Source organism: Anser anser (assembly GCF_964211835.1).
Source record: "Anser anser genome assembly, chromosome: 13".
NCBI lineage: Eukaryota > Metazoa > Chordata > Aves > Anseriformes > Anatidae > Anser > Anser anser.
In genome coordinates this window covers 2260787-2272719 of record NC_139734.1, presented here as the reverse complement: position 1 = coordinate 2272719, position 11933 = coordinate 2260787, and the positions used below count along the sequence as shown (strand labels likewise).

At 46.2% G+C, this 11933-nt stretch overlaps 1 protein-coding gene across 8 annotated transcripts in view; it reads left to right on the top strand.

The window, feature by feature from the left end:
• Positions 1-11933, top strand: part of TMEM255A (transmembrane protein 255A) — a 33583-nt gene that overhangs the window by 15534 nt on the left and 6116 nt on the right. For 5 of the 8 annotated variants that reach the window (XM_083797737.1, XM_083797741.1, XM_083797743.1 and 2 more), the window contains 6 exons: positions 275-337; positions 5049-5138; positions 7046-7108; positions 8085-8173; positions 10277-10439; positions 11744-11887. In XM_083797737.1, coding sequence (XP_083653863.1) covers positions 275-337; positions 5049-5138; positions 7046-7108; positions 8085-8173; positions 10277-10439; positions 11744-11887 — 612 coding nt within the window. The remainder of the gene's footprint in view (positions 1-274; positions 338-5048; positions 5139-7045; positions 7109-8084; positions 8174-10276; positions 10440-11743; positions 11888-11933) is intronic. The other 3 variants (XM_083797739.1, XM_083797742.1, XM_083797740.1) reach the window with 1 other exon arrangement.

Below are 11933 nucleotides of genomic sequence, written 5' to 3'. Positions count from 1 at the left end.
CATCCTCATCCACCACCCATTTCTCAGCATCACCAGGGAGGGGATTGAGGTCAGAATTCATCCTTTTGGTTTTTACACACCTTTTAGTGTCACATGAGGGATACACTTGACAGTTCTAACTAGTGACAGACTCCATTGATTTCCTTGCTGAGGGAAGAGTGCTCACGCATCAATGTGTTCTTTTGCTGCTTCTGGATTTAATTGTGTTCTGTCTGTATGTGAAATATGTTGGGTGTTTTCCTGATCTAAATGCTAACAATATGTTGTCTTTCAGCTTGGTTTTGGGTCGTTTCTTGGAATAATTGGATCAAACTTGATAGAAAACAAAAGGCAAATGGTAAGTTCACTATGTAGACTTTCAAGAAAAAAAAAGTGACAGTAACTTGAATTTTGTATGTGAAGAGTGTTACTAGTTTTCCTAACCCTTCCAGGCTAGAGTTGCATGCCTCTTGAGAACTGTGGATGGTTCTTGGCAGCCCAGGAGAACAAGGCTGTTAACCCAGATATTTTTTTAAATTTTAAAAAATGCTTGAGGAAGCACACAGTGACTATACACAGTCTCATTGAACTCAGTGGGATTTTTCAAGGGCTCAAAATAGTGTTTGGCATTTTCAGGACACTCAGTGCTTTGTGGACTCACTCCCAGCGCTTTTTCATTTGAGCTGTCACAGTATGTGGCACAGAATAGAAATAGTTTAGGTACAATACAGTTATTTTAAATCTTTTAAAATAAATTCCTAGAGGCTTGAAGCTCTGCAAAAATTGCTTTTGGTGGCTTTCTATTCTAAGCAAAGGATAGAGAGGAAGATCAAGCACGTGGTGAAACAGCCAACCCAGAGACGAGGCGAAAGCCTCTAGAAGGCCCAGCAGAAAGGCCTGTCTTGGCTGGGTCTCTCATGTCCCCTAAGGGTGTCTTGCAGGCTCTGTTTCACAACCTCTTCCTCTTCCCACCTGTGCCTGGAGGTGCTTGGAGGTGTCAGCAGCTGCAGTGTCCCTCCCAATGGCTGCCCCAGGCCCTGGCAGCAAGGTCTTTCCAGCCTTCCTCATGTGAGGTGGCACGGGGGGACCGTGCTGCAGCTGCCCGTCCTGCGCGCCCACCACCACTGCCTGCTTTTGCAGTGATGGAGCTGCCTCTGCAGAGAGGCCTGTGGACTTGCTTAGCACCATGTGCTGCTGACAAAGGTAGAAGGGGATCTGGAGAAATTCCTGCTTGTACTGTCAGAGGCTGGGCTGCCCTTTGCTTTGCAAGCAGCGTCCTCCCCCCAGAGCACAGCCCTGGCAGCAGGGAGAGGATGGGACAGACCCTGCAGGAGAGGAAACCTTCCTTTCCTACAGGGCTCAGGGTAGGTGGGTTTCCTGATGGCTATTTGTTGTTCTTGCACCAGCTATGTGAGAGCAACATGTCCTGCTCCTTCTGTCCTTGCAGCTTTCCAAGCCTCTTGCTCATCGTGTATTAGAAGCAGATCAGAGCCTGGTTGAGCGAGCATCATATTATACCAGTGCCATGTTCACAGGGCTGCTCGTAAATGACAGCGTGGCTCTGACCTGGCTTGGTTGTTTATTCTGAAGAGCCCTGGGTAGCAGGTGTCTGTTCTTCTCATTTCTCTGTCATTTTTTGTCCTAAAAAGCATGCGTGACCCAGCTTTGCAAGGATTGCATCACTGCCACCTCAGTTTGCAGGCTAACGTGAACCTGCTCTGACTGCAGAGGACGCAGAGTTGCTGCCACTCATTGTCCCCATACTTTATTCATGTTTCCTCTTTACCCAGGGGCACTTAATTTTACAGTGGCACTTGAGCCCATTACATGTTTCCTTAATACCACTGGCAGTGCAAGATGGTTTTATTTTTTTATGGACTTCCTTGGTGTCCTAATTTACTAGAAGGCTGTCTGCATTGCTCATTACTCAGTCTCTCCTCAGTGAGGGCAGGACGAGCTAAAAGCAACTTTTATAGCTGTGTTCCTGTGCATGTTTCTCCCCATGAGCTGGCTGGGGGGGCACGAGGAGTTAAGTGTGCCAACATGGCCAAAGGGAGAACTAACCTGAAACTTAATTCTGTCCCTCCTGCTGGCAGAAATAGATGGCTCTCATTCCTCCCACCTTGGCATGCTGGCTTCCCTGCCGTGTGGCTGCTCCTCTGGCTTGTCAGAGCGAGGGAGATCTTTCAGAAGAGCTTGTTCCTCGGGGGCAGCAGTTTTCAAGTGAGGAGTCAGCATTTTGTGCAGCTTTCTGACAGTCACCTATGCCATGCAAAAGGAGTTGCCAGCAGCTTTGCATCCTGCGTGTTGCTGGGATGTGGCCTGAAGGAGACTTCAGACCAGAAAGCTCCTATTTTATAGTTCCTACTTTATCCAAAATCAGTTTGTCTTTTCTTGTGCAAGTTCAGCTCCATGTAACTGACATCAGTGACAGCTACCTGAAGAGCCACTATCTTTTTCTTGTTAGAGTAACAGTATTGTCAACTCTGAATCAAAAATCTTCTTGACAAATCATAAGATTAGTTGAAAACCACGCAGTTTTTAAAATGCCATTTTATACTTTAATTTGCCGTTTTATTATCTTTCTCATAAATTCTCAGTGTTTGTTTTTCAGGCTTCTTTTTCTCCAGCTCAGAGAGGAAATCGGGGGTATGTAAAGTTAGCAAACCCATTTCTGACTCCAGATCCTCAGATCCTAGTGGGGCTGTTACGAAAGTCTTAAGAAAAATTAAAGTCTTAAAGAAAATTAAAGTCTTAAAAAGTCTTAAAGTCTTAAGAAAAATTAACCTTGTGTCATTTGAAATAACCACATTAACAGCTCCTGTCTGCAAGAGGGGGGCCAACAGACAAATAACCCAATTGTATATACTTAGGTTTTGGCTCAGTTACCATCTCCAGTGTTCGTGCTTTTTAGGGAGAACATCCTCCTTTGTGTGTGCATGCAATGAAGGAAAGTACAGAGGGAAACTTACTACAGAATAACCTAAGCCATAAAAAACATTCCTTCCACTGAGATTGTACGAAGTTGTGGTTTCCCCCGTTTTGTGCTCTCACTGGTTAGGGCAGAGGAGCGTGACCGTTGTGAGTGATGGTCCAAGTTGTGCTCCAGCCGTGGAGATGGAGTGGGTCCAAGTGGGGAGGAATTGCTGGTGTTTACAGCAAACAGAAATGGGGTCCTGACCCTGGAAAACTTGTTGCTTGCTACCATCGGCAGGCTTATTGGGGCATCTAATTCCAGCAGCAGCTTGTTACTGGTGACAGTGACTTGTTTTTGCAGCAGTTGGATTAATCTTAGTCTGCTCTGCCTACCACCACAGTTTCTCTTTGCAATGGGGCAGTGCAAGTCTTGGAAGCATGCTTGTGTGTCCAGGATGATGTCTCATTCCATTTGGCTGAGGAGGAAATAGGATCGTTTGAAGGTCTGGATTGGAGGACAAGACAGTAGGAGCCTTTCAGGGTTTTAGCAAGGTTAAACTTTTACTGATAATTTGCTGAGGAATTATTAGAGGCTTGGTAAAAGCACATACGTTCCAAATAAAGGAAAAAGATATAGGGATAGAGGGATGTATCACCACCTGTGGATTCCACATTGTCTTGTTCTGTTCAGGTTCTTGGGTGGTGGCTGTTTTCCAGCTTGGGTGGGGAGGGAGCACCCTGCCTGCCCTCAGGCCTTCAGGGATTTTTGTGGTCTCCCTGAAAACCGCTTCAGACTCTAGGAGAGAGAAAAGGTGTTTGAGATAGAGAAATGACTCCTCTTCCTTCAGGATCACCGAACAACTGGCTGGAGAGGCTGCAGCAGTGGGAGAAAAGTAGGGGTGTCTGCTCTTTGTTGGCACTGCTTTCACAGAATAAAACCAGTGTGAGTTACCTGAAAATTCCAAGATACTTAAAAAAAATACATATAGGATCCTTTCTGGCTTGTGCTTGTCAAGGGTTTTGGTTTGTCCTCCTGAGAACTGGCTCTTTTAAGCAGTGCCAAGAACTGAGTTTTTCAAGTTAAGTATTACTTAACAGCTGGGCTTTAAAACAAACATCCCCAGCCATGCCCAGAGACCTGAGGTATTTGTCAGTGCTGGCCAGGCTAGTTGTTACTTTTGTGTGTGTATTATTAATCACTTTTAATGTTGCTCAGAACTCCTAATTACCAGAATCACCTCTGTACTTGTGGAGAAGCAGCTTTTAGCAAGCAGCACTTGAAGACTACAACCTCTGGAGTTAAAAACCACTGGGGAAAAACTCACCAAAGCTTTCAGTTCTTTAAATGGAAATGCTGCCGTTCCCAAGTGTGTGAACCTGTCTGGTAGGCTGCTTAGTTTGGAGGGCAAATGCTAATACTGACAAAATGCTTGTCGTGCCCCTCAGTGCCCCCCTGCTTTCGGTGGTCTCCCTGCTCGGTGTCTCTCCATCCCAGCACAACACAGGGTGCGACATGGCCGTGGCTGACTCCTTGCAGCCCCTCCAAGCCAGAGGGGGCTGTTCTGGCACTCACCTGGCACAGGGTACAGAGGCAGCGCACGCACCTCTCCTTGCCAGCTGAAGAAGCTGCAGCCCTCAGCCATTTGTTGTGCCAGCCAGCACAGTCACTGAGGTCCTGTGTGGCCTTTGCTGGCTTCAGCAGAAGCCACCGTGGGCTGAAATGGCCTGAGGGGTGTTCACGGGAGCACCTTGTCTGCAGCTCTTTGGGGTGGGGGAGAAGAAATCCCTCCTTTCTCTTCAGGGAAGAGTTAAGGACAGCAGCAGCCAGAAGAGGAGGTGTATCCCCAGCCTAAGTTTAGCACTTTGGTGTCACGGAAGAACTTGCATTACAATATCACATCCCCAGAGAACCTGTCTGGCACAGTGCTGCTGCTCCTACTGTGTTGCCTCTACCTCTGCATGAGAACAGGCTCTCCTCTGAGACACGGATCCCATCGACTTCAATGAGACCAGTCTGTGCAGCCCAGGCAAACGTTTGGGTCATTGATTGCTCGAGGGCTTATTGACTGTGGTTTCTGTATTCTTGTGGAGCGGGCACGAAGCATTTGGTTGTGGCGAGGCAGATCATACTTTGCTTTGTTTTCCTTTCTCAGCTGGTCGCATCGATTGTCTTCATCAGCTTTGGTGTCATTGCTGCGTTCTGCTGTGCCATAGTAGATGGCGTCTTTGCTGCCAGACACATAGTAAGTGCTTCCAGGAAAACACGGGGCCTGCCGTCCTTTTACTCGAGGAAAAGAGGTGATGTGTCCGCACGCCACAACAGACTGCATCGAGCTCTGTAAATACATGTCAGGTGCTGAATGCTGGTTTAAATTACAAAATTTAGGAAAAACGTGTTGGCTTTACAAAAATATATTTTGAAACTTACATTAAGCATTAAGACCTGGAAACTTTGCTTTAGTTCTTTTGTGCTTTGTGTGCTTACTGAGACTGAAATGTATAAGGCGTAATGTGAATTACAGCTAGTGTCAAGTGATAATATACGAGCAGTAGCATCAGTCTTATTTTACATGCTTGTAGTGGTCGTTCCTAATGCTGATTGAATCAGTGTATGTTCTAGTAGAGGGAAGCAATTTGATACAAAGTTCATTGCGGGGGTGCAGTCCAAACAGGAAGCACTCACTGGGCTCTAAGTTTCTATTTGATGACTTAAAAACCAATATGAGCTGCTGCTGGCATGACCAATCACTAGTACAGCAGGACATGCAAAAACTTCAGCTGTTAGGATATAAAAAAAACAAACAAACGTGATTTCATTTGAAGTTTTAAATCAAAATTTATAACTGCAAACAGATTTTTTTTCCTGCAGCTTTGATGTTTGATGATTTTGTTTTTGTTTGGTTTTAATTTTTGTCAAAATGGGATTAAAAAGACACGCTTAGAGTTTATTTGCAATCAGAGTGGGAAGCAATTTCAGACTGTCACAGTTACCATGAAATGGAAACTCCGTGTGTCAGCTGGCTCTTTATTCTGCCTTGTAATGCAGACTCCCCTTTCTGCCTCTGAGCATCCAAGTGGTAGAGAGATGTTGGGATGGCAGGATTTGCTGGCAGAGCACACGACAGCGATAGGTCTCAGTCTGTCGGGATGTGATGAGTAACTCTTGACCACCTCTGCCTGCCTCTCAGGGGCTCGTGAAGCTTTGATAAACCCTCTCAGGGGCTCATGAAGCTTTGATAGAGCACCTCTAGAGCCTGAGCCCACAGGCCAGCTGCGTGATTTGGGGCGCTGACCTCGTGGGCTGGGTGACGGCGTGAGCTGGCACTTGGTCCTGCCAGTCGCTGGAATGCCTGTGCGTCTGCAGCAGGGGCCGTGTGGCTGGGGAGATGAGGGCTCTGGTTTCTGTCTCTTGATTAATGGGCGTGCTTTCGGCCTCCCCTAACCGTGCAAGAATGTCGCTGTCTGGCCAGAGACGTGCTCCTGCCACCCGAGCACATAGTGTTCCCACTGTGGCCCTGCCACTGGGTGCTCTGAGTGACACACAGAGAGTGGGCCCGGCTGCCTGCAGGGGGGGTCCTGGGCATGGGTTTGTCCCTACTGCACATCAGCCAGCATGCACAAGGCAAAGGAGCTGCCACCACCCTCCCTGCCCCGAAGGGAAATTTGGCATTGCTTTCTCTGCAGGTTTGGCCGGGGAGCAGGCTGTCCCTAAGCGAGGCATTAACGGCATTAACGTGTGTTTGCAGGCTGAGCCACCCGTCATCCTTTCCCACCATTCACTCAGGAGCCCAGAAGGGCAGATTTCCCGATACTTTAATGATAAAGCGTTATGATTCAGCATGAAGAACCCTTGGAAACATGTTAGGTGTCCCTGGGATGCGTCTGGGGAAATGAGGAATGAGTAATTCAGCTCAGGGTGGCTGCCCTCACCCAGGCGAGGCTGGCTTAAGAGCCCGCTGCTCCCATGTTAGCTGCCACAGATATGTGCCTCAAAGGACCAGAGCTAAAAACTGTATGGGGCTTGGGGGGGATGCCGTGGGTGGGTCCTGAGGCAGGAGTCTCTCCAAAGCCTGGCCTGCTTTCACAGCCCAACTGGGCAGCAGATTTTTGTTTTAATGTGGTGCTAATTCTGGCGCTTTTCCATCGGCAGGACCTACGGCCGCTGTATGCAGGGCGATGCCAGTACTACTCAAAGAGCACCACGCCACCAGAGGTGAGAGCAGCTGTGGCTGTGCTGTCTCCTTGCAGGGGTGGCTTCGTCTTGCAGGTGGAGAAACCTCCTGCCAGGCGGCCGCTGCCATCTTCAGAGCTCTGCGGAGCGGCTGGTAGGCTGGGAATACCTTTCTCCATGTTTGGTGCTGTGCTAGCGGAGAAGTAATTAGAAAGGAGGAGATGGGAGAGGAAAATACACTGATTTCTTTAGCTCTTCAGCTGCACGTTCATTACAGGAACAGGGTGTGGATTTAAGAGTCCAGACAGCAGTGATTTCTGTGGATGTGAACAAAATGTACCTTCCTCTGCACCTCTGCTCGTGTCTTCTCCTGCTGGGGGCAGGTGTTCCTGCCACACAGTGACAGTGTGTATGGGACACCCTTGGCTTCTTTTCCTCTAAGATTTCCTCCCAGGTGTCTGAGTAGCTGTGAATAACCACTACATTCCACATAAAAATGCCTGCTGGAGGTGCAAATAAAGTGCTACCCAGTGGCATTGGTGGTGTCCATTCCCTTTTCAGCCCAAAGACCATCCATGTGAACTTAGGTGTTAGCACCCACAGGCAGCCAGTTAACCTCTTTGCTCAGTTATTTGCCGATATGGGAATCTTTCCCTCAGTTAGTGTCAGCCTCTTGACAGTTCTTTGCTCTACATTGCCATCTGGGGAAGAGTGTTAATTCAGCAGGGTCTTATCTCTTTGCAAGAGTTGTACAACCCCCTTCCTATGCAGACGTGTGCTTATCTGTGACTTCCCCATGGTGGAAGGAAAGCCTGGTCTGTTCTAGTCATGTGTGTCTTTATTGCAGTCTGCCTACTTTATGAGAGCTGTGCTGCAAGATAAGGGAAGAAAAATCTGCCTGGGGCTTGTATTGGGATCAGTGCAAAACCTACGTGTAGAGCAGGCCAAATGGCAGCGGAAATCGTGTTTGGTGATTGTATCCTCATGTGCTTTACGTATTTCTTCTGGATTCACACAGGCAATCTGTCATCCACAACGCCGTGCACCCTGCACACCGAAAATAAAAACCAACACCTGCTTCTGTTGTGACCTGTACAACTGTGGGAAGTGAGTAAGCTTAAAAAAAAAAAAAAAAAAAAAAAAAAACCATTCATGCCATGGGCAGAGTAAGCAGTGGTCATGCTGTCATGCTGTTTTGCAGGTGTCTGAAGGGCCAGGATAAGGCAGGAGCAAAGTTTTGGTTAATGACAGCTGTTGTAGGAAGGGAACTGAAGCTGTCGTTGCTCCCCATAAGGACTCCCAGTCAGAAAGAGAGTGAAGGGGTGTATGAAGTATACTAAATCTATGCCAGCTACATGTAAGCATACCCCACGCCAGTCCAGCTGGAAAAATGGGTGTTACTTCCCATTATGGGTGTAATGTTCCGTTACTTCCATTCCTGGTCCCTTTTTTTTTCCCACTGTTGAGTGTCCTTTGTCCTGACACCTGTGGGTACCACTTGTTCATTGGGTTTTATTTCATTTTAGTAGATAAAGACTCTGACACTGTTCTTCCGACGCTGTTCTTCCTCACCTTCCTCGCTGTTTTGTTCCCCACCCTAGTAACAGGGAGGAGAGTTCACAAACTAGTGCCACCTGCATGTTCATAAATCAGCGCCCTCTTTGCCCAGCGAATATCTTCTATGGATACAAGAGTGGAAAGCGCACCAGCAGTGTGCAAGGCTGAGTCAGAAGGGTCAGAAGCAACAGAGCACTCTCACACAGTGATCACACCATTGTTTGATCCGGCTGCTGTGCCTAAGCTAACTGTGGAGCATGCAGTTCTTATATCATTTGGAGTGTCTAGTGTGTGTCAGCAGAGAAGAAAATGATTTTCTTAGTGCTGGCTCTTGCCTAGGGCTGTTTCGAGGTTAATGTTTCTCATCATACTTAGTTGAGCTGGCCCCAGTGTAAATCATTGACTGTGGAGGGAGATCAAAAGATGCTGTTGGAAGAGGGTGGCTCAGCATGCTGGGAAGGGTAATCCCTTGTCTCCGTAGTACGTCGTTTCTGTGTGAGCATTTAAAGAACATGATTGCTTTTTACTAACTGAAGGGAATGATACACCTAGAAGTGACTGGAACAGAAAAATTCGTAACTGTTCTGTATTAATGGGTGTTTATTTATTTATTTTTTCCCCAGCCAGCCTGGTTCAGGGTTCTGCCTTAGACCCATTTTCCCTTATTTTGTACCAGTTGTTACAATCTTAATCTTGCTTGGTGCCCCATAAGTGCATTGCACTGTGGAGATGCTGGTTCTTTTGGGATCTCAGTAAGAAAGGCACTAAAGGCTGGTTAACACGTTTATTGTGTAAAGGATGGGAATTACTGAAAAAGCGAGGCAATTTTACGTCCTTTGTGATGCCAGGAATGCTGGATGCAGCAGTATTGTATGAGCCCCTTCATGTTGAATGCTGTGCAGGGTTGCCATCCCTGGTGAGATTCAGCAGCTTCATGGTTCTTCACGTCGTTATAGTATTCTTTAAAGTCTGTACAGTGCTGAATGTTCTTGATGGTGTACCAGGGTTCACTGAGAGCATTATGCTCTTACGCATCTCCATAGGAACAAGCTCGTACAAGCAGTAAGTACAGGTTGTGTTGTTAAAGGCAGTCATGGTATGTGCTTTCTCTAGTTCAGGTTGTTCAGGCACTTCACAGCCAAGGCCAGTGGTTAACCTCTGCCTCGATTCTGCTTGAAATCATCTCCTCATTGCAATCTCTTCTGCAGTGGCCCACTACAACAAGAAAAAGGAAAAGAAGAAACTGGAAGTGAGTAATAGGGGAAGGAGGCTGGTTTCCCTACTGATTCCAGGACTGGTATGTCCTTGGGAAGCCACCAGCATGAAGGGCTGGCTCTGGAGATTTCAGTTGATGGAAACAAGAGGCAGGTTCAGACTCAAGGGCATTTTGATATTAGTAGGTCTCGCAGGACTTGTTTGTTTCACAGCATATCAGGGCATCTCTGCTGCCAGTATCATGCAGGGAGATCTCAGATGCCACAAGAATGGGATCTAGCAGGCTTTACCCTCACTCTCTTCTTGGTGGTTAGGTCCAGGCAATCATTAAATTGCAGTGTGTGTTTTACTGCCCAGTGAAGAGCTTAGGTTTTATTATGTGGTGCGTTTTTTTATCATTATTGTTTTATTGTGGGATTTTTTTTTTTCCTAATCCAGCAGAGTAGAGATTTCTGGAGGCTACTATGAATACATTGATGTCAGCAGCTGCCAGGACATCATTCACCTTTACCACTTGCTTTGGTCGGCAACAATTTTGAACATAGTGGGGCTATTCCTAGGGATCATTACAGCAGCGATACTTGGAGGCTTTAAAGACATGGTAAGGTGATACCAATTTCTGTGCAAATCAGACAAATTGCCTTTTTAAAATAAGCATGGAAACAGCTATTGATATTTCAGTGCAAATGATCTATGCATCACTGCAATCAGGCCAGGAAGAAGGACATGAAATAATTCTAAGGAGAAAGTGAAAATGATTAACTTTTCTGATCTGGTGTCACTGCCTGAACACAATTAGAAAAGATGAAAAGAAATAGGGATTTTATTTTCAAAAGGAACCTTCTCGGAAGTGTTGGCAATACCAGTATGAATAAAAATGAACTTTTTCTTTAAAAATGATCTTTCTTTTCATAGCACTGACCTTCAACAAGGAAATGCGTGGTTGTTGCTCTCAAATTGTTGATTTTATAGCAATAGTAGAGTTCTGAACTGTATTACGCAGCCCTGCTAGGCTGAAACTCTCCATCTAGTTTCTTAATGGTGCAGAATCTGAGAAGGTAAGCTTAGGACCAAAGCCAGGCAAGAGAGTGCAAACTTCAGAGAGTGGAAAAAAATGCTGTTCTGGCACCACAAGCTTTGAAGTACCCTCACTCAACCAGGCTGCTTGTCACGTCCCATACAGTTTTGTTCTGCCGAGAACAAATCAATGGGGAGAGCTGAACATTCAAAACATATTTCTTTTTTCAGTCTCTTGTGACTCATTTGGAATAATACAAAATGAGACACACAGAAAAAGAGCATTTTTTGTCTCGGCAATATATTTTTCTTACAAACAAATCTTGGGCCCTTCGCCAGGGGTGCCTTATTTCAGAATTTTGAACTTTCCTACTCTGTTTTCAGACCCACTAAAATCTTCCCAAACACATCTTGAGATACATTCCCAGCTGTGCGTTACAGTCTTTTGAGATTTGACCCACACCAGACAGTTTGTAAACCACTGCAAAAAGATATATGGAAGTGTCTGTGAACAGCAGCACAAGAGGATTTGAAATATGCCGATCTCAAAATGCGCTGAATAATAGAGTAATCAAAATTAACACTTAGCACCTTCACAAATAGGAGAAATAGTCCAAGCAGTCACTTTGAGTACTAGCATGCACTGGGCTATTGCCAGGCTTGTTCTGGGGAATCTAAAGGAAACAATGGATTGGTAAAGAATGAAATGACCTCAAGACTTGCCTGCTGCCTAAGAGGGAACTGGATTGCTAGCTGCTGATTCAGCAGAATCAAGCTCTAGGGAGACACTTTGCTCCTTTAAATCATCTCTGTTTTCATTCAGCTGTCAGTTTTTGGTGACTCTGAAGATGTCCTGGTTAGCAGCTGAGATTCTCTTTGTTTTAACAGACTCCTTCCCTCCCTACGCTGAACTGCACGGTTGAAAATGCACATCCTACGGTGTCCTATTACTCGAGGCCACAGGTGACATCTTACAACACCTACTACCACAGCACTCCTCACCTGCCTCCGTACTCTGCGTATGACTTTCAGGTACAGAACGTTATGGGATGTTTCCTTGTTTAGCTAGAAAGTTAAA